Raw genomic sequence first — 27,921 nt, 5'->3', positions numbered from 1 at the left:
AAATCAAACGAAAAATAATAATAAAATTAGTTTATAAAAGTATGACTCGTCTAGGTTTGAATTAGTTAAGGATAAAAATATACTTATGACTAGTCAAATTGGATATAAGGTTAAGTTTTTTTAAATTTTGGATTTATTTGGGTCAAATATATAACTTACACTAACACATAAAAACAACTAGTTGCCTTATCAAACACATCCTAAATCGCATGCCACCAGAACTTTTTATATTCTTAGAAATTCAAATCCGAAATCTCTAATTAAAAATAAAGAAATTTCGAACCATCTCTCCCGAAGACATCTAATTTTTTGTTATGCAGGGGCTTGGTTGGTGAAGACAGGCTTTCCTTCGTTGTGGCATTTTAATTTTTTAAAAACTCTATTTGTTCTGGACAACTATTTTTTTTTAATTAAATACTTAAATAAAATGCACATATACATGTGGCTATATCTTTTTATAAATATATATGCTTCATTGTCAGTTATAGTTATCAATCAACAAGATTAAGACAGCTAACTTTTTTTTAAAAATAAAAACTTTTTGAATAATTAAGTTATCAAAATTTTGAAGTCTATTCAGTTTTTTTATCAATGAAAATAGTACAACTTAATTATACTTAACTTTAAGTTTAAGTTAAGTATCAACTTTTTTTAAGATAAAGCCTCAACAAGGTAGTGAACCACATTTATCATCAATGAATGTACTATCATATGATTACTTTTTTTTTATTATTCTTTGTTTTATGGAAAATCTCATAAGTTGATACTTCCTCCGTTTCACAAAGAATTACCTCCTTTCCTTTTTAGTCAGTTTCAAAAAAATAACCTCTTTCCTTTTTTGATAACATTATACTTTTTGCTTTCCACGTGGCATGTTTAAGACCACAAGATTAAGGACAATTTTGTACATTTAACATAACTTTAATTTAGGACCACAAGATTCAAAAGTCTTCTTTAATTTCTTAAACTTCGTGCCAAGTCAAACCAGACCAATCTTTTTGAAACGGAGGGAGTATTTTATAAATGAGTTGGACATGTTTTATTTGGTAAAAATCATATTGCTAAAACATGCTTCGAGAGAATGGAAAGGTCAAAAGGAAATGATTTCCTTGGTAGGGAATTAAGCTGTGAAATAGTACTACATTTGTTCTATGATTTTATTTTTTTCCAATCTTTTGGTTTGAGGGATAAGGAATTATAATTCGGAATCAAATTAGGGATATTTGTATTTGTACTAATTCCAAAATTGCAATAGTACAAATACAGATATAGCACAACTAATCGAGTTGGCTCATGTATCCCACGGAATTAGTCGAGGTGCATGAAAGTCGACCCAGACATCACGGTCATAAAAAAAAATCACTCCTATACTGGACTAGGTTAGACAGGACACTCTTGCTCTTGTCAACACAAAGATGGTGAAAGAATTTAATCAGCATCCAAACAAAGAAGAAGCCAACCAATTATTAACCATGAATATGTGTATCAATTGTTAAAAGTACATATTGGCTTCACTATCCCGCAGATATTCAGTGAACTCATACAACTATCAAAATGTTGCCTTTTCCAACTAACATACATCTTTTAAAGAATCAATCTACTTCACTTTAAAGTTGTCTATAATGCCAGAAAGCATGATCCACCTCCGGTTACCATGTAATTTGTAACTTCTAAAGCACCAAAGAGACTCTCGGTTGAGATTTTAAAATGCAGAACCGCTGTTCTTAGACTTCCCAAGCATTATGTCTTTCGCTTCATTAATTTTTGAAGCAAGGTAGTGACTGCCTCCTGCATCTGGATGGTTGGCTACCATCACCTTCCTATGTGCCTCCCTCACTTTATCTGCTGGAGTGCTTTCCCTGTTGTAAATGATGCCAATGAAATCAATTCAATAGATCAGAAGATGAACTATCCCGCAGATATTTAGTGGAAAAGGAAGCGATATACCTTTCCACTTTAACAAGTAAGCTATGTAGTATGTACTAGTCCGAAGTGAAAGTCCAAAGTGGACAAGTAAAAGTGTAAGGAGATAAAAGAGTGTTATTTGCCCATATACTCTACTAAAAGTGGCTTCAATTCGAAACCAAAGACTACCTGCCTCATGTCACCAATCATCTCTTCATACATAACAAGGTACTAGCTGAGTCTCACCGGTGATATAAGAAGTGATCAAAGCATCTAAATATAGCCTTCTAGGAAGAGATAAAGTATTACTTCTTATATGATCTATGGAACGGAAGTAGGGAACGATGACTCTTGAGTTTTGACATTTTGTGCCCTTAATCTCAAAGAGATCCCTAAAAGTTGTCTTCACTCTTCAATGCAAAAGGATCAAAACCTGATGCCAGCATACAATTTTGACTTGTTCCAGAATAATAGATTTTTTACTTAGCTACCATGTCAAACTAATTTCAATCTTGCAGAACACCTGAAAAAGAAGACTCCAAGAAAAGAAGGGGGAAATGAAGAACCGCCACACTTATGCAATGGTCCAGCTATATCTATCAGAGATGTTCCAAAAGATTTGAGTACTTAATCTCCCAAAAGAGGCTGTTCTTGTACATCAATTGTGATCTGACATCTCTACCTTATTCTGATCTCAACGTTTCAAGAATGCACAAGTAAGGCTAGCCAGATAGAAATGGCTACCAAAGAGGACGTGAGTTAGAAGGCTAGTGTATGCATGGTTAAAACAGATGCAAAACTATAATGATAACTACACCTCAATCTCCAACAAGTTGGGATAGACTATATGAATCATAGATACATAACTATTACTGGATGAAAAATAATAAATAAATATTTGATATGTTAGTGCCATAGAGAAAACATCACATCATATTAAAATTTAATAGTTGAAGTGGTAAGAGTTGTATAAAATAATAACATTATTGAGACATAGTGCCAACATTTCGGAATATACCAACTTAAAAAGAATGTCATATAGATTGGATCAACTGAGTACTGCTACAGCTTCCTCAATAAAAATGATTTTTTATAAGGCTTACCAAAGAACATGGAGTAACAAATAATTAGGATTTATTTTTAGGTCGGTATATCAGAATGGTAAATATGATTGTGCAAAAAAAAAGTACTCCCTTAATTCCTATATAGTTTTCACACCCCTTAAGAAATTGGGTAAGTTAATCATTGTACCCTCATTTAGTGTTCTCTTGAAGTCAAGTTTTCAATAAATGATAAATATGTTTGTTGGAAGTCTAAATCAACATTAATTCATGTCAAATCTTGCAAAGTGGAAAAAAGAAGCAATCTTTTCATATTCCATAAAGACTAAATTAGAAATGAAGTGCATTATAATTGAAATGCATTGGATGACTACTTCAAATTTTTGAGCTTAAAATTGGAGCCAAAATTTCAATATGAATTTATCCAAAATCTAAAAATTTCCCAATATATTTTAGGTAAAAAGAATTCCAAGACATGGAACTCACTCTTGAGTTCTGAACATGAATTAATTACTTAGTTTTCCTATGTTGGTCAAATGTATAGTACTTTCAAAGCCAAAGTAGGAAGAACCGTATCATTTATGCATTGATTTTGTGAAATGAAAAATATTAAGTAACATTTATTTTTAATAAGAACGACATGTAAATAGGAATGGAGGATATATTCCCAATTGATGTGAAACTTCCCTTTTTAGCCTGTCACAAAAAAATGATACTCTCTATGTTCCAACTTACATTTCGTCCTTACTAAATATAGATGTTCTTTAATACTTTTCATTATACGAAACCAATGCATAAATGAAACTATTCTCTTATTTTACCCTAGAGAGTTATTAGCCTTGAAACTATGCATTTGACCAACATAAAAAAACTAAGTAGTTAATTCATGTTCATAACTCAAGAGTGAGTTGAAATGTTACTTCAAGAGTTAATAAAACATTTCTTTTTAAATAAAAATATATTGGGAAATTGAGGTGGAAAATTGTAAATCTTCATATTTGGGTCAATTCAAGCTCAAAATTTGAAAGTCATCCAATGCATTTCAATTGTAATGTACTCCACTTTAATTTAGTCTTGAAGTATACGAGAATATGAAAGATTGCTTTTTATTTCACTTTGCAAAATTTTGATATGAATTAATGTTGATTTAAGCTTCCAACCAGCATTGAAAACTTGACTTTAACAGAACACTAAATAAGAGTACAATAAGTAACCTAGTTTCTTAAGGGGAGTGAAACCTAAAATGGTCACAACTAAATAGGAACGAAGGGAGTACCTTTCTATATAGAAGCAATTAAACTTTAAACTTTTCATTTTATCTTAATAAAATGATTTATAGCTACATAAATATCTCTAACTTGTTTTAGATCACAAGTTTCAAAAATATTATTTCTCTTAAACTTCGTACCCAGTCAAATTTGGGAATGGAGTACTAACAAATGTTAAAAGTCTAATAAAGGACACTTATTATCATCAGTGTTTGCTTTACTTCAAATTTGCTTCCCCATTAAGCAGTGTTTACAAAAGCGGGTGAGGCGAAGCGGGTGTGGTGCTTCAAATAGTTAAAGTGAGAGGCGAACAGAAGCGGGCGCTTCAACCCCTGAAGCGCAAAGTGAGCTGAAGCATATATTTTTTTAAAAAAAAAATTGAAAAATGGACCCTTCTTCGAATCGAAAAAGAGTCCCACTAATGTGCGACCGCGACTCCATTGTCTTTTTCCAAGTACGTCATCTCTTCTCTTTTTCTCTTTGTGGCTTCACTGCTGGGAGGTGCTGACAATTTCATTTTTTCAATCCTTGGTTTCATGAACTGCCTTTTTTTTCCCCAATTCTTTCTTGTTTTTTATTTTAGTTAATTGAATTTGTCAGTTTTAGTTTATTAATTCTATTGTAGTAGCCATATCTCCATTTCAGTTTTCTGACTTAATAAATTAATCAGTGCACTAGACAGCTTTTCTGATTTTTTATTCTCCTCGTAATCATAATATACATGGCCAACCAATGTATTTTGGTTTTGAATTTGCTTGTCCTATGGGGGATATTTTGCTATCTACTTTTTAGTTTTGAAATTGAAACATTTGTGTATTATGTATATAAAAAGTCTCTGTGCAAGGTTTATTTTGGTTTTTTTTTTACAAAAGTGTGTTTCACTTCAATGAAGCGAGAGCTTCCAACAACACTGCATTAAGTGACATATATTGATGTTCCTCTAGTTAAAAAAAATAGTCATTATCCTGAGACTAAATTATACTAAGTTAGAATGAAATAAATGGTCAGCATGAACGTGCAACAAGAAAATAATAAATGTGCAAAATCTACCAAAATATATTTTCACCATAATTTGTACCCTTTAGCAAGGAGCACATTAAAGCTAAGCTAGGTTGTGCGCACCACAGGTATTCCACTTAGTACCTGCTACGGGTGCTAACTCCTTCACCAACACAGATACCTTGTTAACTCTGCTCAATAAGACATAGGCAGGAAGAAATCACTTACTCCCTACGTCCCAATTTATGTGACACCGTTTGACTTGGTACAAAGTTTTAAAAAGAAAGGAAGACTTTTAAAATTTGTGGTCTAAAACACTCCTTAATCATTTGTGTGGCTATAAATTATTTCATTAAAGATAAACGAAAAAATTTAAATTTAAATTGTTTATAATTATAGAATGGTGACATTCTTTTTTGGAACGGACTGTAGAGGAAAGTGTGTAACTGGGACAGAGGGAGTAATATTTTTTTTCCTCTAGGGAGATTTGAACCCTAGCCTCCAAGATTTGCACCCACTTCATTGGTCACTAGGTCACAGCTTCCGGTACAACATTGACACAACTCTTAATACTATACATAGTCATGTTATTTCTTATAGGTGCATAACCTTATTGGCAACATCAACATTAATGCACATAATCATCAAAACAACCATACATAATCTCGCCATCTATGCAAATAATGAGTGTCTTCACATTTGTAATGCATTCTAATTTCTATGATTAAGCATTGGCAATCCCACCAAACCTTAACAAGAATAATTAAACACACCTGACTCCAAGAATAAGAGCTGCTTCCCTCCTCGTCATTTTAGGCAGAAAACCTCCTTCATAAAATTTTCGCATTCTTGCAGTGGGTGGTCTGGCCTTGAATGCTTGCCAAGCCTGGATGCCATACCTTCCAGCCAATGCAGCAGCAGCAACACTCAGTCCTGCTATCAATGGTGTGGCCTGACGCACAAGTTGGAAACAAGTATGATCTTAATACTTAATTATAATTGCTAAAAAATAATGTAATAAAACCACAACAGATGAAAAAAGCATACTGTTTATACAATTACTACTGCTTGTGTTAAAGAAAAAATGTATTGAAACTAGAACAGACAAAATCAACGGATCAGCTAGTGCACAGCACAACACTCTGATGGTTAATGCCCAACCACTCTATCCTTCTCCATTTAAGTACTAGGTTTTATCTGCAGCAAGATCCAAACTCGTGACATGCACCTAACCACATATCACATGCTACTCTCTCTCTCTCTTTCTTTAATATCACGCACTACACTCTTACCACAAGAACAAAGCCCCTGAGTCGGCTACTGCTTAAATTTATGTAATATATTTGACATATATACAAATACAAATAATTAAAGCAAAATACTTGGGAATAAAATATGGAAAAACAATGAGTAACTGAAGAGAGACAAAAAAGAATGCAGAACTACGTGAAAGTGAGAAAATGAACATGGAAACTAAAATTTAGAATGTGAAATATATATGTGAACCCTCGTTCCAAATGCCACATCATATACCACGTAAAGAAAGTACAACAACAAATAGCGAGTTTCTCGCACACCTAATTTAACAAGTGAAGAACTGACAACAAAATGGATAACACACATCCAACAACAAATATGAAGACACTATACGGACACAAATATGGTGCTATCCAAGTTCAACGCCCTCATTTAAACATCAGAGCCCTCCCATTTATTTCCCACCAATGCGGGCATTTCTCCATCCCCTTCATTTACCCACTCTAGGAACTTGTCTATTCCACTTTCGTTATCTCAAATAGAAAGGAAAAAAATGATCTAAACCAAACCTAACTGAAACATGACACTTCGAAAAACATCAAATCTCTTTTGCTTGGGTTTGGGAGCAATACTAGAGGTCCAACAATGAGATAACAAAGATGCAAACTTGGAAGTAAGCGAAAATAACTACTATTTTCAATCCAAAGCTAGCTGAGGTCCTCAATAATGATATGAAATTTTTTTTTGCTTAGGCAGCATCAAACACCCAAAACAATAACTTAATCCAAGTTTACAAGTTACAATCAAATTTTGGATGGATAAAAAGCAAAAATTCAAACTTAATCAATAAGAAGAACAAACAACTAGTACAAAACTTACAACTACATGATCAATAACTCAAATTAAAAAAAATCATATGAAATATGTAATCAAAGCGAACAATTACTGATATTAAAAAAAGTTATTTTTTCTCCTTTTCTTTCTAATAAAAGAATTCAAAGCACGGAAAGATTGATTTACCATTTTCTGCAAGAAGTTTTTTTCTCCTTAGGGCTTAAAGATGAATTCAGAACAAAGAAGAACTCATAGCTTTTCTCAAATTTTGATCTTTCGCCTTTTTGCTGTTAGGGTTTTAGCTCTGAAGCAACGAAAAAAAGAAGAAAATGAGAAAGATGAAGAAGAAGGCAAGAAGCGAATACTTTGGAAAATGGGTTTGGGCCTAATTAAACCGGGCCAGTTTTTAATTGGTAGATTTACTCATATGACCTTTTTGGGCCACTACTTATTAATGTGTGTTCATGTTTTGGCTAGTTATGCAAATATGAGGAAATTTCAGAAATAGTGTACTTTGAGTTATAATTATCGATTATGCCGAAAGTTTGATTAATTATCAAAAAAATATAGTACATAAATATATTCTTTAATTTGGTTTCCTGTCATCTATGTTCTTTTTAATTTTGTGTATGCACAGGTACACACTTTAATTTATATAAAATTTTGAACAAGTAGACATACACGTTGCATAATACAAGTAGGACGTTATGTAAGACGTGAATTGACACATACGTCGTCATGTAAGATGCATGTGTCTACTTGTTTAACTTTATAAAAGTATGAGTGTTACTTGTGCACACTCTAGAGGGTGTAGATGCCAGCTAAAGTCAAATTAAAGAGCATACTTATGTGTTATTATAACTTGATCGATGATACTATTTTTATTCTATCTATATTGTTATGTTCTTCACAAACTTTGCTCGATGTACAAATCGCACATGTATTGTTCCATTGTTCAGAAGTTTGTTAGACAATTACAAATTGATTTATCTTGAAAAGTATTTTCCGCCCTCCCCTATTCAATATCTAAAGTCTATCAATATAACTAACTAGTAAACTAAACCGCGCTTCGCGCGTTATAAATAATTTCATTAAAATTTACTTTAAATAGTAGTAAATGTATTTTAAAAATATTCTATTAGTAGGTAGATTTTAAAAAAGAAATAATAAATGTAATTTCCAATTTAAAAGAAGTATTGTCTATATCACCTCTTTAAGACCATAATTTTAAAACATATAAAATAAATATTAAATATTTTAAATAAATAACTATAGGAACAAATGGATGTCCAATTGAGCTAGTAATAAATAAAAAATTACAGAAGAAAGACGAAAGTTGAGATTATTGGGCTTTAAAATAAGGTGATAAAAAAGGTGAGGGCAATACAAATAAGGTTATTTGTTGGCTAACACAAGAATATCGTGACTTGTTTAAAAAAAAGTAAAATTTTATTCGTGTCTCGTCGTTAAAATCTGAAATATTGTGACAAAATATTTGGAGTCAAATATTAGACATTTCAAATAAAATATTTATCTTATAAAATAAGGGTAAGATCTTCATATGCTATATCTTTTTCATATTTTAGTCGAATGTGAAGTTATTACTATCAAAAAGAAGTGATCAGTAAAATCTTCATGTAAGCATTAAGTGAAAGTGATAACGTGATGTTATAATCTCTTCTCAATTGAAAGGTATTAAACATCTGACAAAAACAAGCGCCTTATGATATATAGCAATGTATAAGAGGGCATGATGTGGAGAAGATGAAGGTCTTTATTGAATTTTGTTATATTATTTATACGTACTAATATGAATTAGTAAATAGGGGTACATGAATGGTCCTCTACCCTTCCTGCACCACCCTTCATTTTCGAAACGTCACCATTCTAAAGATAGTTAAGAAGAAATTAATGAGATTAATTAAGAATCAAGATTAATTTTTAAAAATATTTAAGAAAAACATATAAAAGATATAATTAAAGAGGTTGAAAAAGATTGTTGGGCTGATTTATTTTAAAAAGAAGCAAATGCAAAAAAGAACAAAAGTTGATTTATTCTTATCGCTAAAGAGGTTTTTCATTTATTTTTTTCCTGCGTAAATAAGAAATTTTTGAGGTTGGAACAATAATAACTATTCCATTAGTCTCAATATGGTGAATGAGTAAATAATAAATTTGTCTATGAATAAAAAAAGTTTTAATTATAAATTTATAAGAGTAGAATTAGAAAGGTGTGATGATGGTAAGCAAATAAGCAATCCATTCATGTCCATCAAATAATACTAATATTGAATACATATTACATGTCAATCAAATTTAAGTTACTACCAACAATATAATAAAATTCAAGCCAAATTAATATACTCTAAAAAATGTCAAAATTAAGAATAAAGAAAACAAAGAAATTAAAACATAATTTTTTCTTTTGTGATTTTATTTCTTCCTTTAGCTTCCTATCAAGAATTAGTAGCTTACAACACCACTTTAATAAAATAGATCACTTATGTGCGTAATATACAATACACTCGCAGATCATACAAAATTGAATAAGATAATCTACATAGACAACTAACACTCCACCATATACACATATAGAGATAATAAAACCAAAAAAAATATAAATCATAGACTACTATTAGGCCTAAGAGGAAAATTGCAAGACTGAAAAATTGTAGTGACAGATGAATGAAAAAATTGAGGAGATACATTTATACGTACTAATATAATTATTCACTTTAATTGAAAAATTAAAATAATTAGCACATGAACATGAAATAATATGGGGGAGGGTAGAGTGTCTTTACCCCACTTTTGGAGGTAGAGATGTTGTTTTCTATAGATCTTCTACTCAAGAAAAAATATATCAAGAAAAAAATAGCGAAAGTAAAGAAATCATAACAAAATAATATAAAAAGCTTGATAAAATATTCTAGAGTAAAGAAAGAAACAATAAAGATAGCAAAATATATAATACAATAATCTAAGTATAAAGAATAATAAATATTATCATAAGATATGTACAAAAATGTAACTAAGTTAGCCGGTATGAAAAATTCTCAAAAGAATCTGCACACAATATCATATTCTAAAAAAAATAACTAAATGGTGATTGGGATACATGAAATGAAAAAAAAAATGGTAATGAAGACCCAACACCTCAGTTTATATTTGTAGGAGAACAATAAATGTGTATTTATGGGAATATGAAAAACGTAGGATGTGAAAGTCTGAAAGATCAGTAACCGAACATTTACACATATTCATTGTTCATTTAATTGAATAATAATAATGATTGTGCCTTCAAATTATAAAAGAGAAAATTTGAAAGATAAATAAAAAATTCAAAAAAACCACAAAAAATATAAATAGTTTTCTAGGCATGCCACGTAAGCAAGTCTAACATTCTCCTTTGTATATATATGATTTGAATTTATATGGTGTAATGTCGAATAACATTGATAATTAATGAGTGAAGACTTCGTATGGACCGTAAATTTTTTGTCAATAATTTCTACTAAATACATGCTTTGATTAATCACGAGGTACATACAGATCCATATGAGGGCAAATAAATAATTGAAACATGGTACCATGTTATAAAATATGAATAACGAATATAAATTTAAGGGCTTAAAACACGTATAAAATATTTTCTTTGTTCCAGTTTAAAGCATGGGATACCGGCCAAGGTCCCGTTTTAGATCGTGACAGATTTCCTGGCCAAGTCTATATGTTTGTACATTTTAGTGCTTAAAGGATTTGATTGATGTTGATAGAGGATATTATCAAGAACAAAACATATGGAATGATGAGTCTAGTAGTCACTCATTGTGACCATTTGCTCCTATATTGTACATTCTCATTAATGGTGTAAAATGGAGCAGTCGTGATTGAATTTAGATGGATTAAAATGAATTGAGTAAATAATTGGTAAGTTATTGATTCGCCCAAAAATTACTTGAGCTGAAATGAATCAGACTGAAATGGGCCAAAATCAAATCATCCCAATTATTATGTACTCCCTCTGTCCCAATTTATATGACACCTTTTATGTTTTGAGAGTCAAACAATTTAAGTTTGACCGGTAATTTGCGCATGAAATCTTCAATTTTTTTGAAATGAAATTTATATATTTGTAAACTACGTAAAGAGTACTATTATTCACAATAATTGATAATTCAAAATGTTTAAAAGATCTATGAAAAATTTACGGTTAAAGATAGACTTGTTTGACTCTTGAAATCCAAAAGGTGACATATAAAATGGGACGGAGGGAGTATAATTTACATAAATCTTATAGTGTTAAGAGTTAATTACATTATTTCCCTACTCTTTTACAAATTACAAAAGTTTCTTAAAATTTATGGATTTCGGATAACATCACTTTCAGATACATCAGTAGACATCCGGATACATGGAGAGGATGTATCAAAGAGGGAATAGAACATCCAGATACATAGGGGAGGGATGTATCTGAGAGGGGATAGGATCCCGATACATAGGCGAGGGTCGGGATGTATCCGAGAGAGATAGAGATGTGTCACCAAGAGGGAAGTGATGCATCTGAGAGGGAATTTTTGATTAATTTTTTTAATATGATAGGGAATTTTAGAGATTATGATAAAATAAAATGTGTATTTGGGTAATTTTTCCAATTATGATAATATTATTGAGTTTAAATTGTCTTATTAGTTTTCTTTTTTATGACTATATATAACATATCAAATAAAAAAAATCTTTTTAAAAATATTTTGACAATTTTTCATTGACTAATTTGAGCTAGATATCAGCCCAAATTTTGATGGATTAAAATAGATTAGACTAAGATAATAAATGAACAGATCAATTCTCAATCCAAAAATAAACGAATTATAATTTCATGAGCTACTTTTGCCGCGTCTAATCATCACAATTCCATATTGCCTTTCTACTTGTCAATTACCTTTCATCATTATGTTAATATTTATCATTTACAATCCATTACGTGACATACACTCATTCAGAACTCATTTCCAATTACATAAGACTTTATTCTTACTCAAGATATTTGCTTTAAGAAAACAACTTTGGTATCAAGAAATGCAGATTGTTGAGTCCCAGATCAGCTCGGGGAAGGAAATCCGGTTTATTTATATAATCTTGAACAATTCTCGCCTCTTGAGCTAATTTTTAGGTTTGAATTAGACTCAAATTCCGTTTCTTTATCATGATATCAAAATCAGACTCATCCAAATTCATTGTTTACCTGATGTTGGGCGCCCCCTATCTTACGCTCCAGATGTCCAATCCTTAAGCACACGGGGTGTTCTGTGTTGTTATGACTGATTGACATTCAGGTTTAAGGCTATCATTTTGTCAACCATCCTCAGAATTCAAGCAAGCAAAAACAGATAAAATTCAAAGACAGCAAATAATGTACCTTTAACTGAATAAATAAATACTGTAGTTTTTTTTCACTATGTGGATACATAATAAGGATACAATCATATATAATCACAATCAAGAATAATGTTTTCTGTAAAATGATACACAACTATCACAATCTCACGCGTTCAACAACTCTGCGAGAAGGAAATATATAAGAGCAAGAACCATCCGCGTTGAGCCCAAAAACAGAAACAAAGAATTCCAGACATGTTTAATTCTTATCTGCATTTAGTTCATGTAGTAAGGCAGCAGGATAGTTTCTTACTTGTGGCAAGAATAATTAGTTGATGACCTCTTTCACGTTGTCCTCGGCAATGGATGTGTTGATAGAGGTGTTCATGGAGGTATTCTCCAGCTTTGGTGGACCTGAATGCCGCCTTGGTCTGGCAGGTGAAGGCGGGTAAGAGAGTCGCTTCTTGACAGACCCTGCTGGTCCCTTTTCTGGGGTACTATTATTCTCCATGCCAAGAGGATTTTGCAAACGTGTTTTTGCTTTTGCTGACTTAGTAGGTACCATGTAACTTGGTACAGAGGAGGAGCTTCCCAAACTTTCATCATCTCTTATAGATGCTACCCCAATGCTATGCCTCCTGTTGTTACGTTCTGATTGCATACTGATCATGCTTCGCGCATCATCATCTTGGCTTATTGCAGCTACTCTTGCCGATTTCAATTTTCTGGATGCTATTGAATTGGCTGGCTTGGAAGGGGTTGTAGGAGATTGGTGACTTGGTTTTTGGCTGGATGGAGAAGGGAGGTCAGAGTTCAGCTGATACCGGGCAAATGCCTTGGTAATTTCTCCTCCAGCAATACTGGCACTTCGAATGGACATTTGATCATTTTTGAGTTCCTTCTCTGACATGCTTTGGGTTTCCCAAGGTTTAGCGCCCATCCATCGATCTAACCAGCTCCAACCCCACTGAGGATTGGTTGGGTCCATAAACAGCAAGTTGGCAGATCTTGGTGACTTCTTCCAGGTTTTCTGTCCAGACAATTTTTTTTGTCACAAGCAATACAAAAATATCTTCCAACTAGCTATGAAATTAGAAGTTTTAAACACATGCTAGACAGCTAGAGTCATTCTGCTGAAGTAATGAATTATATATGTTTTACAGGGAAAACAAAAAGAGATGAGACCTCAATGTAAGTGATCATGTCATCATAAAGTTTTGACGATATTAATGTGAGAGGTCATACACATGTTTCCTGGAGGTCATATACTACACATATGCATCGACTGTGCTCTTTCCAAATGCTAATTCTTCTGTATAGAAGAAAAGATAAGCTAATTAATTACCTGATGTGAATATGAATAAGCTAGTGCTCTTTCTCGTCTCACTGCAGCTTCATATTTGCTGAGCAAGCTTGATTCAATCTGCTCTTTTGATTGCGCACTGTCATCCCATTCCTCCCCTCTCTATCAAAACAAACAAAAATTTCTATTAGAGAAAAAAAGAAGCAGCAAACAATGAAACAATCCATTTCGAAACATTATATTGTGCAGATGTAGATGTGCATAATAATCATATCCCTCCCCCCTATTTGGTTGACAAAACATAGAATGCTACAAGATGCCGAGCGATTCAGTTCACAGCTATAGCAAGAAACAGAATATTGGTTAAGGAAAAAAAACGTAGTAGCTTAACTTATAAAATAGTGAAATCTGCAAGCTAACTTTCAATTGAGTAATTATTAACGTTTCCATAAGTTAGCATATAACATTTTCTAGTGAACTTTATTAAAACACTAGTCACTAAGCACATGCAGTTTTAGTTCTCGTGATGTCTGATGGAGGATCAATTTTCACATCCCTTCTTTCAGAAAAAAAAGGTGGAATAACCGGAGAATACCGACCCTCAAACTCTCAAGTTCTTTTGCATGTTTCTGCATAAGCTGCCTCTGGAGAGCTCGATTCTCTTCCAACATCCTAATCCTTCTAGAACTAATCTGAGACTGCACACGAGATAGTGTTTGCATGCATTTTAGAGTATGTGCAGTTTGTCGTTTCCCTGTAGGTCCATCAGCAAGTGATTTGAGTCTGACTAGCCCTCTTAAAGCCTTCAATGCCCTCCTAGCCTGCAGTTGATAAATGTCAATGTTCCTTCTCAGTATCAAACTATTTAATACAAGCTTTACTGATCTAATAAGGAAAATGATCAAGCTTATGGTAACCTCGCTGAAAAGAAATACTTCCACATACGGAAAATTCGTTTAGAACAAAACGAATATAAGAATGTACAGAAGCATACCAGATATCCTCTAAATGCAGTCTGAATCCTGATTGTGGCTACTTCCTCCTTTGATTTGCCAGTATACTGAGTCACTTTAGCTAATGGAACAACCTCTTCAGCAGCCTCGGTGGCTGAAACAGCAACTTCAGCAGCTGCGGAAGTGGAAGCTGCAACAGAGTATGCATGTTTTGTCTGCTCCTCTTCCACTTCATCCAGTGCAACCTCTTCAACATGAGGAACAGGATGTGGAGGAGACACTGAGGCAGCAACCAGGGACAAAGAATCTGGAACTGGATCCTTCTCTTTCCCAAACCATTTCTTCTTTGATTTCTGAAATTAAGCTCAAGAATGCTTAGTCACAGTTAAATTATGAAAAAAGCATTACGGCACTAGAAAAGCTGGATACAGCTATTCCACAAAACCTTGTTCTCACCTTAGGATCTGGGCTTAGTGCCTTCTTTACGGAAGAAAACCAGTTTCCTTTCTTCCCCATTTTCAATTCATTCCTCAATGTTCCCTATTTAAAAGACAAAGCAAAGCACATTACACGGTTAGCTTAACCTTTTCAGTGAGAGATTTATCCACATAACTCACAAAATTGAAAGGAAGCAAATACAACAACAACATACTGCAATGTAGTCCCACAAAATGGGGTCTAGGGAGGGTAGAGTGTAAGCAGACCTTACCCCTACCTAGAAGTTGTTTCCAATAGACCTTGGACTCAAGAAAAAACAGTCCAAAACAGATAGTAACAAAAACAACATATAGGAACATAACAGTACTACAACAAAATAATACAATAGGCATAGTACGAGAAACAACAGATAATAACAAAAATAGATAGACAAGAAACTACAAGAGTAATACTACGACAAGGGTGAGGAAAGAACCTACAAATCATCTTGAGATCATTTAAGGAAAAGAAGGTAACAACTTAAAAGATCTATGAATTAAACAGTCATTTCTAACCAGATTAACAAGTTATCCAAAACCTAAACTATTAAACCTAATTTCTCAACAGGGATAAAAATCAAGAAAGATTCTGACTCCTCAGTCCCACAGTGATCAAAAATCACATAGATGGATCAAAATTGATTCTTTTATCTCTATACTTACTCAACAGCTAAACAGATAACAGAACTAGTAATTCAACTGAACATATTATAGTACTAGTTCCAAAAGAGAAACAGTCTACCAAATCTTTAAAAAGACATTAAAGAAAATGACACTGAAACTAGCTTCAATTTCCACTAAGACTGCAAAAAAACTCAAAAAACTCAAAAATATACATATTTTGAAAGATCTAAAGTATGAAGAAATACCCTTTAGGCAAAATTGGAGCCCCTTCTTCAGATCTCAGAAAACTATCTAATTTGTTCTTCAAAGATTGTAACTTTATCTCAAAATATGTTTATATTGTGTAGAGGGTAACATAAAAAGATCAAGAAAATGTTGGACCCCTCTTACTTTAGTACCCTTTTAGGCACTTGTAGTGTGATAAAAATCAGATCTTGATGAAGAATTCAACCATGTTAGAAGACCAGCTGGTTTTGGGACCCATTGGGTGGACCTGGGTAAGTGGACCCCATACTTCTAATTTGTAATTTATTTATATTTTTTTGTTTTGGACACCTGCATTGGAGCTCGACTAATTGAAATTCATATAGTGTATGAGTTCATATGGAGTAACGTTTCCTATCAAAGATTTTTTTCATATTCAGACTCAACTTGATGTATCATTATTGAGGGTAGAGCAGCTCATCAACTGTAACCACTTTTTTGATAGTTAATTTGTAATTATCTCACTGTTTTATTTATTATCCGGCAGAAAATGATTAGATGCTTCTTATTAGTCTTTTTTATTTGCTTTTTAATAATAATAATAATAACAATAACAACTCATGAAGTTGATACCATTAATTAAAGGTGTTTTTGCATTAGAGAAGAAAAGCATCCACAGCTATAGATAGATAACTACCAGTTGTTCTTAAAACATTTTTTTAGTTTGGAAGGATAAATTAATCAAAACAGAAAGATAAAACATGGTGATGAGTTATATATAAATATATAATTCTATTAGCATTGCCATTTGCCAGTATTGGAGTTAAATGATTAACTTATATATAGGTGTCAACTGTTTATTATGTACTCATGCTATGGTAAGATATGAAAACTCAATAACATTAATATAAATCGTGTATATATATAAAAAATTTATGGAAAACTCAATTATTACTACATATTTACTTGCAATTGATGTAAAAATTCATAAACTTCAAATGTCCATCCGCCTCGAAAATATAGTGTACCCTTGTAGTAAAATATTGAGTCATCGCTCACGCGGCTTTAATTCACATTTCTGTCATGTTCAATTAAAGCCAAAAATTATGGCATTAGTAAATCCCATCACACTTCACGTTTTGCAACTGTCACATAGTATATGGTTCAAAAATGTAGGTATATTAGATCTAGATGCCTTTATAGCTTAATATATTACTGGTCAAAGACGTGCTTAAAAGTTATTTTGCTTAAATCGTTAAAAAAAATTATTGCAGTCGTGTTTAATTCTTCAAAAGTTCATATCTAATCCCGAACTATAACCTACAAGTGAAATTAGGTCTTGGGTCTAACTCACACCCTAAAGGTTAGCTCAAAGGAAGATGGATTGTTTAAGCCTTATAAGAAGTCCACCATCTTATTAACTACAAATATGAGACTTTTGTCATTCTTTTAACACGTAATTTTTGACGAAATGATGTCAAATAATACTGCTTAAACTAAGTTGTTAGGTATACCTGTCATGTCTAAACACGTCGAACGATATTCTTGAAGAGTCCTATGGGATAGCTTATAGTACATTTTTCAATAATGCACACATGGCACGGTTCACAACATAAATGTTCTAACCATACACATGTCAGGACCTTGTAATTAATTTTGCTGTCAAGATAACGACACATCCAATATTGCCAAAACTTGTTTAGTTCATTAACTCATTTTGTCCGTCCTTCAACAGCCCTTTTGCCTTACCCCGACTTCATTCTTCTTCCATGATGATCCAAGTCCTCATGACTTAGGAATTGTTTCTTATTCCTTGCCCCCCACCCCCCAAAAAAAAATCTCTTAGACTAAACAAGGGATGCTAATGTGTTGACCTAGGATTCTTTTCCTCAGGGTCGCTCTATGAGATGTGTGGTGCGGATTTATGACTAATCTAAACGTTTATTTTTTTTCTTCATAGGAAAAAGGAATTTATCAAACATGGATTCAAGAAATTCTGATATCGATTATAGAGGTCCTGAAACTCATCCTCACATTCCTACATCAAATCGATCCAAGGGACGATACAACGGTTGCAAATCTAATGGCCTTAGAGCTAGTAAGCCTTGCCAAACTCATGTGAGAAACTAGATCTCTTCCTACTACACAACAAGTAGTGTTCCATGGATATCTTCAAAGTGTTCCATCTTTTGTATGTTTGATTAAGTATTTAACTTTGTTGCAGGGGAGGAAATCTCATGGATGAGTTTGTACCAAAGTTTGATTAATTGGGTATTTTTAGGAAATTTGAATAAACAATGATGTTTCCTAAACTGCAGAAGTGTATATGTAATGACATATGAAAAACATTAGAAATATATCATCTGCTATAATTTGTGTAAATGAGGATTGTGGGACTCTGATTTCTGCAATTACATTCATTATTATTAATCAATGAAATTATTAGAATTAGGAATTGTTTAAAGTTGCACCCTTAACATACCTATTGCTTTATAACCACTAAAAACTTGACCACACAAATGTTTACATCAAATCAATTCATGACACGTATTAACACGACCATCCAAACGTGTATGAATCTATAAGAGACAAAAACAACTTCTTCGACAATTATGCAACTCAAGATATATAGCAGTACTAAGCATAAACCTCATATCAGCAAAAAGAAAAACAGTAAACCGATAGTTATTCTAGAAGGAAAAAAGGAAAATCAGTAGCTTCTATGAAAATTTCTCAGTCAGTAGCACAAATAAAGGCAGCAAAAGCAGTTTTTGATGTTCTATCTGTTTTGACAAGAAAATGTAACCTTAAGAATTACAATCATCTGATTTTAGAGCTGATGGACATGAATTCAGACACGTTCTTGTCCTCCAGTGTATTAACATCTACTCTCCGGGTGCTGAAACACCTTGCTTCAGTCTTTCCTTCTTCATCTTCTTCTTGGAGATCGGCTTCTTTTTCTTTGGAGGAAGGGTTTTCTGGGCATACACATAAAGGACATAGTTCCCAATAAGGAACGTCAGCACAAGCCCACCAATAAGGAGTAAGACAATCAATCCTGGGTTGAATCCGTTAACTTCGACATCCTTGGCCATGTTTTTCTGCTTAACAAACGATAACAAATATCATTTCAATTTATATACACAGGTATAATTGGGTACAGATCAAAGACTAAACAAAGAGAACACATTCAAATCCCAACTTTGAATTGCTCTGTGATGCAGTCACATGTTAACTTTTATCCAACTTCAGAAGAAACCTTCACATGTTTCCTCGTATTGGGAAAATAATACATTTAGAATACAAACCATTTTTTCAATGGAAGCGTCTACTAGGTCAAAATGATGCATAGCAACATCTACAAAGTAATAACATAGCCCATACGACATAATCATGAAAATTTTCAAAGAACAAGTGATAATGAAAAGGGAAAAAAGGGTCATATTTGCCCTTCTACTATCTTAAAAGGTTTAGTATTGTCCTCCATTATACTATCGTCCATTTATGTATACTATTGGTCCATATATGGACTTCATGTTATAAAAGTGGCTCAAATTTGTGTCCTTCCCATGTTAACCCCATCCATTTTAGCCAAAATGGCATGCCAACTCGCCAAACCAACCCTTCTTCTTCCACCACTAACTAAAATCACCAACACCATATATATCATCACCACCAACTTACATAATCTACCTTATTTATTATTAAGATATTTCTTGTAAATTCACGTATTAATCAAAACTTGTACTTTAATTACGTACTTAATATACAAGTTTTTAATAACACGTGAATTTGCAAGAAATATCTCAATAATGTCTAATGTATATAGTTTATGTTGGTGGTGAAGGTGTTTTGGGTAGAGCTGGAAGAAGAAGGGTTGGCTTGGTAGATGGCATGCAATTTTTTGCAAAACGGGATGAGATTAACGTAGGAAGGACAAATTTGAGTCACTTTTATAACATCAAGGGCATATATGGACCAATTGTATAACAAACGCCTTTAAACATTTGGCCACCATATTCTATGTACATGACATTTGTCAAAACTACTTTGCAATACTGCTACATTTAAGCTGCTCCACTGGTTTGGTATAGGTAAAAGGAATGTTAAGAACATTTTGTTGCTCCTCTTTTTCTAGTTCACTTTGCATTTCCTCCCTATCCAAACAAGGGAATGTTGTAGAGATATTGAAAAATAATTTAAAAGAGTGAAATCATGCAAGAATTTTATGAAAAACATGGAATAAGTGTAAGCCCCCTTTTCAAGAAACCATATTTCCCCATATGGTGCAAATGGTTAACTAATTTTTTTTCATTTATCCCTAGGATACAATGTCTACTCAAAAAATCAAATTTGCGCTTTTAAATTTCTTCTATCACAATTCACAAGAACTAAACCAATAGAAAGAAGGACTTCCAAAATTATAGTCGAATGAAGGAGGAATAGCAACATTAAAGAAAAATTGGCAGAATGGTGTAAAGAAGAATGTTTCGTTTTTTATAGCAAATTAATTTTCTGGCTGTTACAGAGAACCTACATATAGATACAGCTTTTGGTTTTCAAATTTTTGAAGCTAGCCAACGGGCATTTGAAAATTCAATCTATAGAGGACACTTCAAATTAGTTCTCTTTTGTTCATGTAAGTATTATTTAGAGAGTAACTACCTTTTCTTTTAATTTTCAAAAGTGTCTGTTGGTTGGCTTTCTTTATGTAATATGAACTTTTTGTAGCAACTGAAAATGAAATCAGTCATATAGAAAAGTCATTCTTCTTAATAGCATTCTGTCAATTCTTCATCAAAGTTGAAACTTTTGCTATTCCTCTTTCTTTGATATTCTACTCCAACTCTAAAGTCTAAACCTCCCTTCTATTGCCATTAGTTTTGGTAGAAGAACAAAATGTCAAAATCAGAGAGTGCAACTTGTACGTCTTGTATCCTGGGATCAAAATTTCCATTTACCACTTGCACCGAGGTGGGAAATTACTATCATAAATACAGGTTCCTAGAATGACTTGACTATACTCATTTCATATTTTTCATAAAATTCTCTTGCATTATTTCACCCTTTTAGATTAAGACAGATGAAAGAAAAAACACATATCAATGTATCCAATTGATATTGATTTTTTCAACTGCAGATAAACAAACCAACCTTTCGTCATTAATTTTCAGAGGCGAATCACATATTCATAACCAGGATAAAAGAATTAGAGAGACTCCCTTTCTTTTGATATCCCCAATCTTATTGAATTTTGGAAGTCAACTCATTTCATGAGCCTGGTGAAATGACAAACTATGAAGAGGAATTCACATGGATTTAGGAAAGGCCCGCTGTATTGGTGTACAAGCTAAAGACTTTTGGAAAAAAAAAATATCTTTGGTCACTTTCATCGTCAAATGGGCTTTTCCCTAAGCTACTCTTTCCAACCCCCAAAATCATAGAGGTACAAGGATGGTAATCAACTTATGTTCTTCCTTTTTAACAAAGGAAACGCTTGTGCGCCACTATGTCAAATGGTGGTTTGTCCAGATTTTCATCACCAAATTTCAATAAGCCTGATTCATTAATCTATGCTAATGCGAAAATGTGAGAAAATTAAATGAATGTTGAAATCTTTTCGGAATCCAGATCTCATCAAAACAAATAAGCAGCAGTAAAGCACAAAATCAAACCTTCAGAATTATGTATCACAAAATTGCAATAAATTGAACGAGGCTCTTCAACCCAAAAAAATGAAAATAAGAAATAAAAATCTCACAATTCCACGCAAATAAAGAACACTGGAAAACAAAATCAGACCTAAAGAAAATTGCAAAATTGAACGAAGCTCCAATCATAGATCCTCCATCCCAAAAAAACGAAAATAAGCAATACAATTTCACAATTCCGTGCAACAAAAAATGCAGAAAAATATACAAAAAATCAACAATCTGACTCGAACCAAAGCAGATCTGCTAGAAAAAAAGGGGAAAATTGAAAAAAACAAAATACAATGTGAGATTTAGAGGAGCTTACCACGCGATCGGAGGAAGATGATCTATGAATTCAGGTTGTTAGGGGAATCAGATCTTCAGAAACTCATCGTCACCTAACGCAGATTTTGTCGAGTATGAAACGGAAGGAGAAAAATGGACTTCCGGTCAGGCCTTGCTGCTTAAATACAATGGGTGGGTGCATAACAATAAAGTTATTTTCTCTTTCTTCTTTGGGACCCAAAGTCCTCCTTTTGTTAGTTTACACCAAGGAAGTGAGTGCACTAATTATCCTTTTTTAATATAGTGATAAATAAAAAATAAAAAATTATTTTTTAAAATATTGACAGATAAAAATTAATGAAAGAAGTAATGAACAATGAAATAATTTAGAAATTGATAATTATTTGGCATACCCCAATTTAGGGACGTAATTAGTACCTAGTGTACACTTGATCCTGAGTCGACCTTTGTTGGACAACTATACTATTCGTTATAAGCGCAATAGTAAGTATATTCCGACTTAAAAATAAGTCACCGATCAACAAAATCTCTGTCAACATAACTTGCAATATATTCGATTAATTCCAACAATTCATATAGAATAGAAACTAAATCTTATGTGGACCGTTGAGACTAGTGTTTTAAAAGACTTCGTTAGGACTCGCCTCGGGGTTCGCCCTGGGCCGGGGCTCTAGCAAAATGTCCCGAGACTCAAGTGTGGGGCTTAGTTCTGTAAGACTTACACCATAAGCGTCTGACTGTATGCCCTAAAGCACGTCCAACGCCAAACGTTCGAGGCTGGCTAACAGATCTTACAAAAATAATTATGTGTTAGCATTGTTGGCCCTCAAAATTCTTGAATAAATGAACTACTTAATAATAAGATTGAGAGTAACTCAAATAAAAAGTTGTAGTATCACATCTTTACTATTAGGTAACATTGTGAAAGGTGATTATATATTACGTAATATTTCTTTTAAAAATACGTAGCGAAATAGTATTTTTTCACTAATCATTGGTCTTCATGATTTTGTCATGTCTTAAAATTAACATATTTTATTTAGCTATTTGGAAGTAATTTTATTTTTATTCATGAGTGTGTTTTTATTATAATACTAGTAAGTTTTATTGATTATTTTCTTTTAAGGGGTAAATTGGATAGTTTGATAAAAAAACATTTTTAGAAATAATGATTCTTTTATTATTAGAAAGTTAAGATATTAGATTATTTATACTTGTATAATCATGTTAGAAGTTTTAATTTCTATTTGTTTCTTTAATCATGTTTGTAGTTATTTCAAACTTTAGATGTATTTTTATAATTTTGTGTTATTATATTATTATACTATATTGTAATTAAAAATTTAAAGATCCATAGGGATTACGCTCCACGTCTTGAGACTTACGTCTCACTCTATGCTAAGTAAAACGCCTCGCCTCACACTCCCGCCTTTTAAAACAGTAGTTGAGACAGTCGTGATATCTATAATCAAGTAAGGTTATGCGGGCCATTGAGATCATAATGGTATCTAGAAACATATAAATCTATAAATCGAACATATATAATATATATATCATATACGATCAAGGCCAACAAGCCACTGTCTAAAAAGGAAAAACATCAAGACCAATACAATTGACATCACATCTTTACAACTCAAAATATGCAAGCCTCTAAGAATAAAATACTTGGCTGAGATAGGGTTGTCACCTATTTATCAGTTATATATAACAAAAAGACTAACAAACATCTGAATGTGACATTTCTAAAAGAAGTGAAGTTGATCAATCTACCAAAAGTCGACTAAAGTACTGAAGTAGCATGTGTTCTTGTCTATCGGGATCTGCATGCAAGAACGCAACACCTTCAAATTATGTGTGTATGTACAAAACAATGTATCAAATATGAAAGGTAATTGAAAAATTGAGCACGTATCATTATGTGCTAAATGTAAATCATGTAAGAGAGTGAGTAACAAACTTATCGTACCAAACTGCTTCTAAATCTAGAAAACAAACATTAATCATACATCAACCTATTCGAACCCCATAAACTCGTAAGTTCAAGCAACAAACAGTACAATTTATTGTGTCCCCCTAAAAGTCCGGTAGGTACAATTCAATTTATATTCTCTATTGGTAATACTCTAACTCTGTAGGCAATTACTATTTCTCAATAGTGCCTTAGGCGCGCTGTATATTTAAAGGAAAAATTATTGAAATACAACGTCTTATGTTTCCCTTATTTCTAATATTCCCTTCTATTTCTAAAAACCTCTAAAATCCCTTATTTCTCTCCTAATTCTAAATTATTTTATAATGTATCCGAGCTAGTTTTTAATGTATCCGATTTGTTTTACTTTTCCAGGAATTATAATTACAAACTAAATAGGAATAGATTGTAGTTTCATATTAAATCTATGTGATTCCTAAAATTTATACATATTTAGACAATTTGTGTAGCTCAATAGCCTCTTAGGCAATTTGTATTTAGCCAAAAGGCAATTACTATCTTCCAATATTTCTTAAACATTAATATAGCCCCGTAAACATCAATACAAGCCCATAGGAAATAAGTATAACCCGTAATGATGTACATGTCTCAATTCCATTAGACAATCTACACATTGCTCTGAAGGCAAAAATCATATTAATTCCTATAAGTAACCACAATAGCTTTGAGGGCAACAACAAATAATCAAATAGCCCAAGAACAAATAATATGGCATCGCTAACCATATGGTACAAATTTTAACGAGGGATGTTTATATCAACCACAATAGCTAATCCAATCGATTAAGGCTACGAGTAATGAATCTTGCCGAAATAATGGAATAACCTTAACAATTTTTTTTTGTCGAATTCATGTGGGAATCTTACTTCTGCATGCACTCCTATGACACTATAATCGGTATAGTATCAATCAATCAATGAGAAGGAAAAATACTACAATAATTCGACAATCGATATGAATTTCTGCCATAAATTACTATATGCAGCTTATCGAAGTTAGAGTCCACAAAAGGAGGGTCTTGCCTTGATCTTTATATCGAAATATATGTGAAATCTCACAACACAATCAAACTCTTGTTGCCCTAATACCAACGGAGATATGCTACAAAATTAATGGGACAAATTATACCATGATGACAAGCTCAATGCGTGGAACAATTTTTGTCAAAAATTTAGATCCAAGAAAAAACCAACAAGCAAAGGTGAGATTCTAAGGTTTTTCCGACGATTCAAAGTGTAAAAAATGAGAAAAATAACGAAGAAGAAATTGTTTTAAAAGTTTCCTCTGATATGGGGTTTAGTCACATGTTTGCTTGCGTTATCTCGCAAAAACACAAATATATCTTTATTGTGAAGTTGTATTGACAAATGATTTAGGGGTTGTTTGGTGTGATGGATAAGAGAAGTTAATTTCGGGATAACTTTTGAGTGACCTTTAATTCGTTGTTTGGTTGCAAAGGCTGGGATAACTTATCCCAGGATTAATAATTAGTCCTGGGATAAGTTATCCCTCACTGAGGGATGAATAGTAATCCCAGAATAAGTTATCCTGGGATAAAGTATGTAAAATAAATAAATACCCCTTTAAACTCTATTTTATACACCACTTTTATATTTATGCATATTAATATAATTTGAGGAAAGACTCAAAATAGTCCTTTATCTTTGGGTTAAGGCTCAAAGTCATTCTTGAATTTTCACATGGAGCACTAATAGTTCATCATGTTTGCAATATTGGTGCACTTTTGGTCCTCCTAAAATTCTTTGCCTATTTTTTAACATTAATTTTGTCCACAATTTTATGTAAGGAATGTCCAATCGTCTTTTATATATTTAGTAGAAATAATAACTCTATGTGAGAGAAGGTGATAAGAAGAACACATTGTTTTGTTCAGTAGAAATATGACTGCAGCTAAACTAAGAACATCTTAACATATGACGTTGGAAGAAAAGAAAAAAATTTGTACTATTGCACATGAAATTATCGTGATGAACCTTTCGACTTTACCTGCAATATAATTTCTACTAAACAAAACAAGATGCTTTTCTTCTCACATTCTCTTATATGGAGTTATTATTTCTACTTAATATATAAAATGATGATTGAACATATCATACATAAGTTATGGATAAAATCAATGTTAAAAAATAGGCAAATTTTGGAGGAGGACCAAAAGTGCACCAATATTGCAAACATGAGGAACTATTAGTGCTCCATGTGAAAACTCAAGGATGACTTTGAGCCTTAACCCAAAGATGAGAGACTATTTTGAGCCTTTCCTCAATATAATTTTTAAAAACATTTATAATAACATTCATAACCTTAATTATTCGTTGTTTTTATGATAATATATTTTTCTATAAAAAAAATACATTTTATAAATACAGTTTTTATTTATGAATATATTATAACTTGAATATTCTTATGTTTATTTATATTATGACTTCTCTTAAAATGTTCACTCTACTACTAAATTACATATTTTTAATTAAATAATTTATTACTCACTTAAAAATTATATTTTATATATCAATTAAAATGTAGACAACTTTACTAATAAAATTTCTCTTACTTTAATAAACTTAAAATGAAAGTTTTATATTTAAACTAAATAAATGAAAGTTTTATTTTTAAACTAAATAAGATGAAAGTTTTATTTTTGAGCTAAATAAGATGGAAATTTTATTTTCAATAAGATGGAAGTTTTATTTTGTTAAATAAGATCATGAAAGTTTAATTTTAAAAACACATGACACAATCACGGAAATGCACGTACAAAAATATTTAAGCTAAATAAGATGAATATTTTATTTTTAAGAATGATCAACTAAAGCTTGCAAAGAATATGTAAAAAAAAACTAAATAAGGTGGAGGGTATTTTTGTAAACAAACAACTTATTCTTAAAAATTATGCAATGAATATAAGTTTGAATATGACAAACCAAACAAACAATAAAAACTAATCCCAGCATAACTTATCCAGTATAACTTATCCTAACATAACTAATCCTAGCATAACTTGTATTCAAACCAAACGACCCCTTAGTGCCTTGGAAACTAGACTTGTAGATCTCCGTTTTGATAAATTGCGGGTCCTCTAACTCTTTATAGATTGGGAGAAAACTTACTAGATATTTGACCCAAATTTCTTAAAATTTATTATAGTAACTTGCGATAACTTTTACCAATTTTATTATTACAACTTGCTTATTTCAAAACTTCAAATATGACCATTGTGATTTGAATACCTCAATAACATATCCTTCTTATAGTATTAGACACTCTTGACCATATCTCGGAAATACGAGTTTATAGGGTTTTGAAATAGTTTCTTTTTTTGTTGCTTACTTACCAAAAGACATCAGACAAGTTATTCTACTTGCTCTCAACTAACATCTACGCCCTCTATTTTAGGTGTACATAAGTTGACATTTAAACTTGTATAAAATAAAACAAGTAAGCATACACGTCTAGGGATGACAATAGGGAAGTGCGGGGCGGGTTGAGCTTAACCCGCAAAATTTTAATCCCCTCCCCGCCACGCATAACAACTTTTTTCATTTTCAACTCGTCTCACCCCGCATAATTTTTTTAATATATTTTTTCTAGTTAAGTTTGATACTAAAAATAAATTTCAGAAAAATAAATTTATTTTTTCATTAAGTT

The 27,921-nt window shown here is 32.2% G+C and overlaps 3 protein-coding genes across 4 annotated transcripts; all 3 read right to left on the bottom strand.

Annotated features, from left to right (window-relative positions):
* Positions 1 to 1,440: 1,440 nt before the first annotated feature.
* LOC125827477 (mitochondrial import inner membrane translocase subunit TIM14-1-like) lies at positions 1,441 to 8,276 on the bottom strand. The gene is made up of 3 exons (XM_049506788.1): positions 8,240 to 8,276; positions 6,007 to 6,214; positions 1,441 to 1,859 (listed from the first exon to the last, which is right to left on the bottom strand). The coding sequence occupies exons 1-3, from the start codon at positions 8,274 to 8,276 to the stop codon at positions 1,703 to 1,705; spliced, it is 402 nt and encodes a 133-aa protein (XP_049362745.1). The 3' UTR covers positions 1,441 to 1,702.
* A 4,448-nt stretch (positions 8,277 to 12,724) lies between these two features.
* LOC125827436 (protein IQ-DOMAIN 2-like) lies at positions 12,725 to 15,499 on the bottom strand. Its single transcript, XM_049506751.1, has 5 exons — positions 15,416 to 15,499; positions 15,001 to 15,312; positions 14,606 to 14,827; positions 14,049 to 14,168; positions 12,725 to 13,733 (listed from the first exon to the last, which is right to left on the bottom strand). The coding sequence occupies exons 1-5, from the start codon at positions 15,473 to 15,475 to the stop codon at positions 13,032 to 13,034; spliced, it is 1,416 nt and encodes a 471-aa protein (XP_049362708.1). The 5' UTR covers positions 15,476 to 15,499; the 3' UTR covers positions 12,725 to 13,031.
* Positions 15,500 to 18,962: 3,463 nt separating this feature from the next.
* Positions 18,963 to 22,454, bottom strand: LOC125827454 (DNA-binding protein S1FA-like). 2 transcript variants are annotated; one of them, XM_049506772.1, is made up of 2 exons: positions 22,282 to 22,429; positions 18,963 to 19,364 (listed from the first exon to the last, which is right to left on the bottom strand). In XM_049506772.1, the coding sequence occupies exon 2, from the start codon at positions 19,356 to 19,358 to the stop codon at positions 19,149 to 19,151; it is 210 nt and encodes a 69-aa protein (XP_049362729.1). In that variant the 5' UTR covers positions 19,359 to 19,364; positions 22,282 to 22,429; the 3' UTR covers positions 18,963 to 19,148. The 2 variants fall into 2 exon arrangements, 1 of the variants encoding a protein (XP_049362729.1); XR_007442997.1 differs by having other exon boundaries at positions 19,014 to 19,367; positions 22,282 to 22,454.
* Between the last annotated feature and the right edge of the window lie 5,467 nt (positions 22,455 to 27,921).

This window comes from Solanum verrucosum, unplaced genomic scaffold (assembly GCF_900185275.1).
Source record: "Solanum verrucosum unplaced genomic scaffold, falcon-dt-bn FXZP01000138.1, whole genome shotgun sequence".
In the NCBI taxonomy this organism is placed as follows: Eukaryota; Viridiplantae; Streptophyta; class Magnoliopsida; order Solanales; family Solanaceae; genus Solanum; species Solanum verrucosum.
Note: the sequence above shows the minus strand (reverse complement) of the source record. Positions and strands in the feature narration are given on the sequence as shown.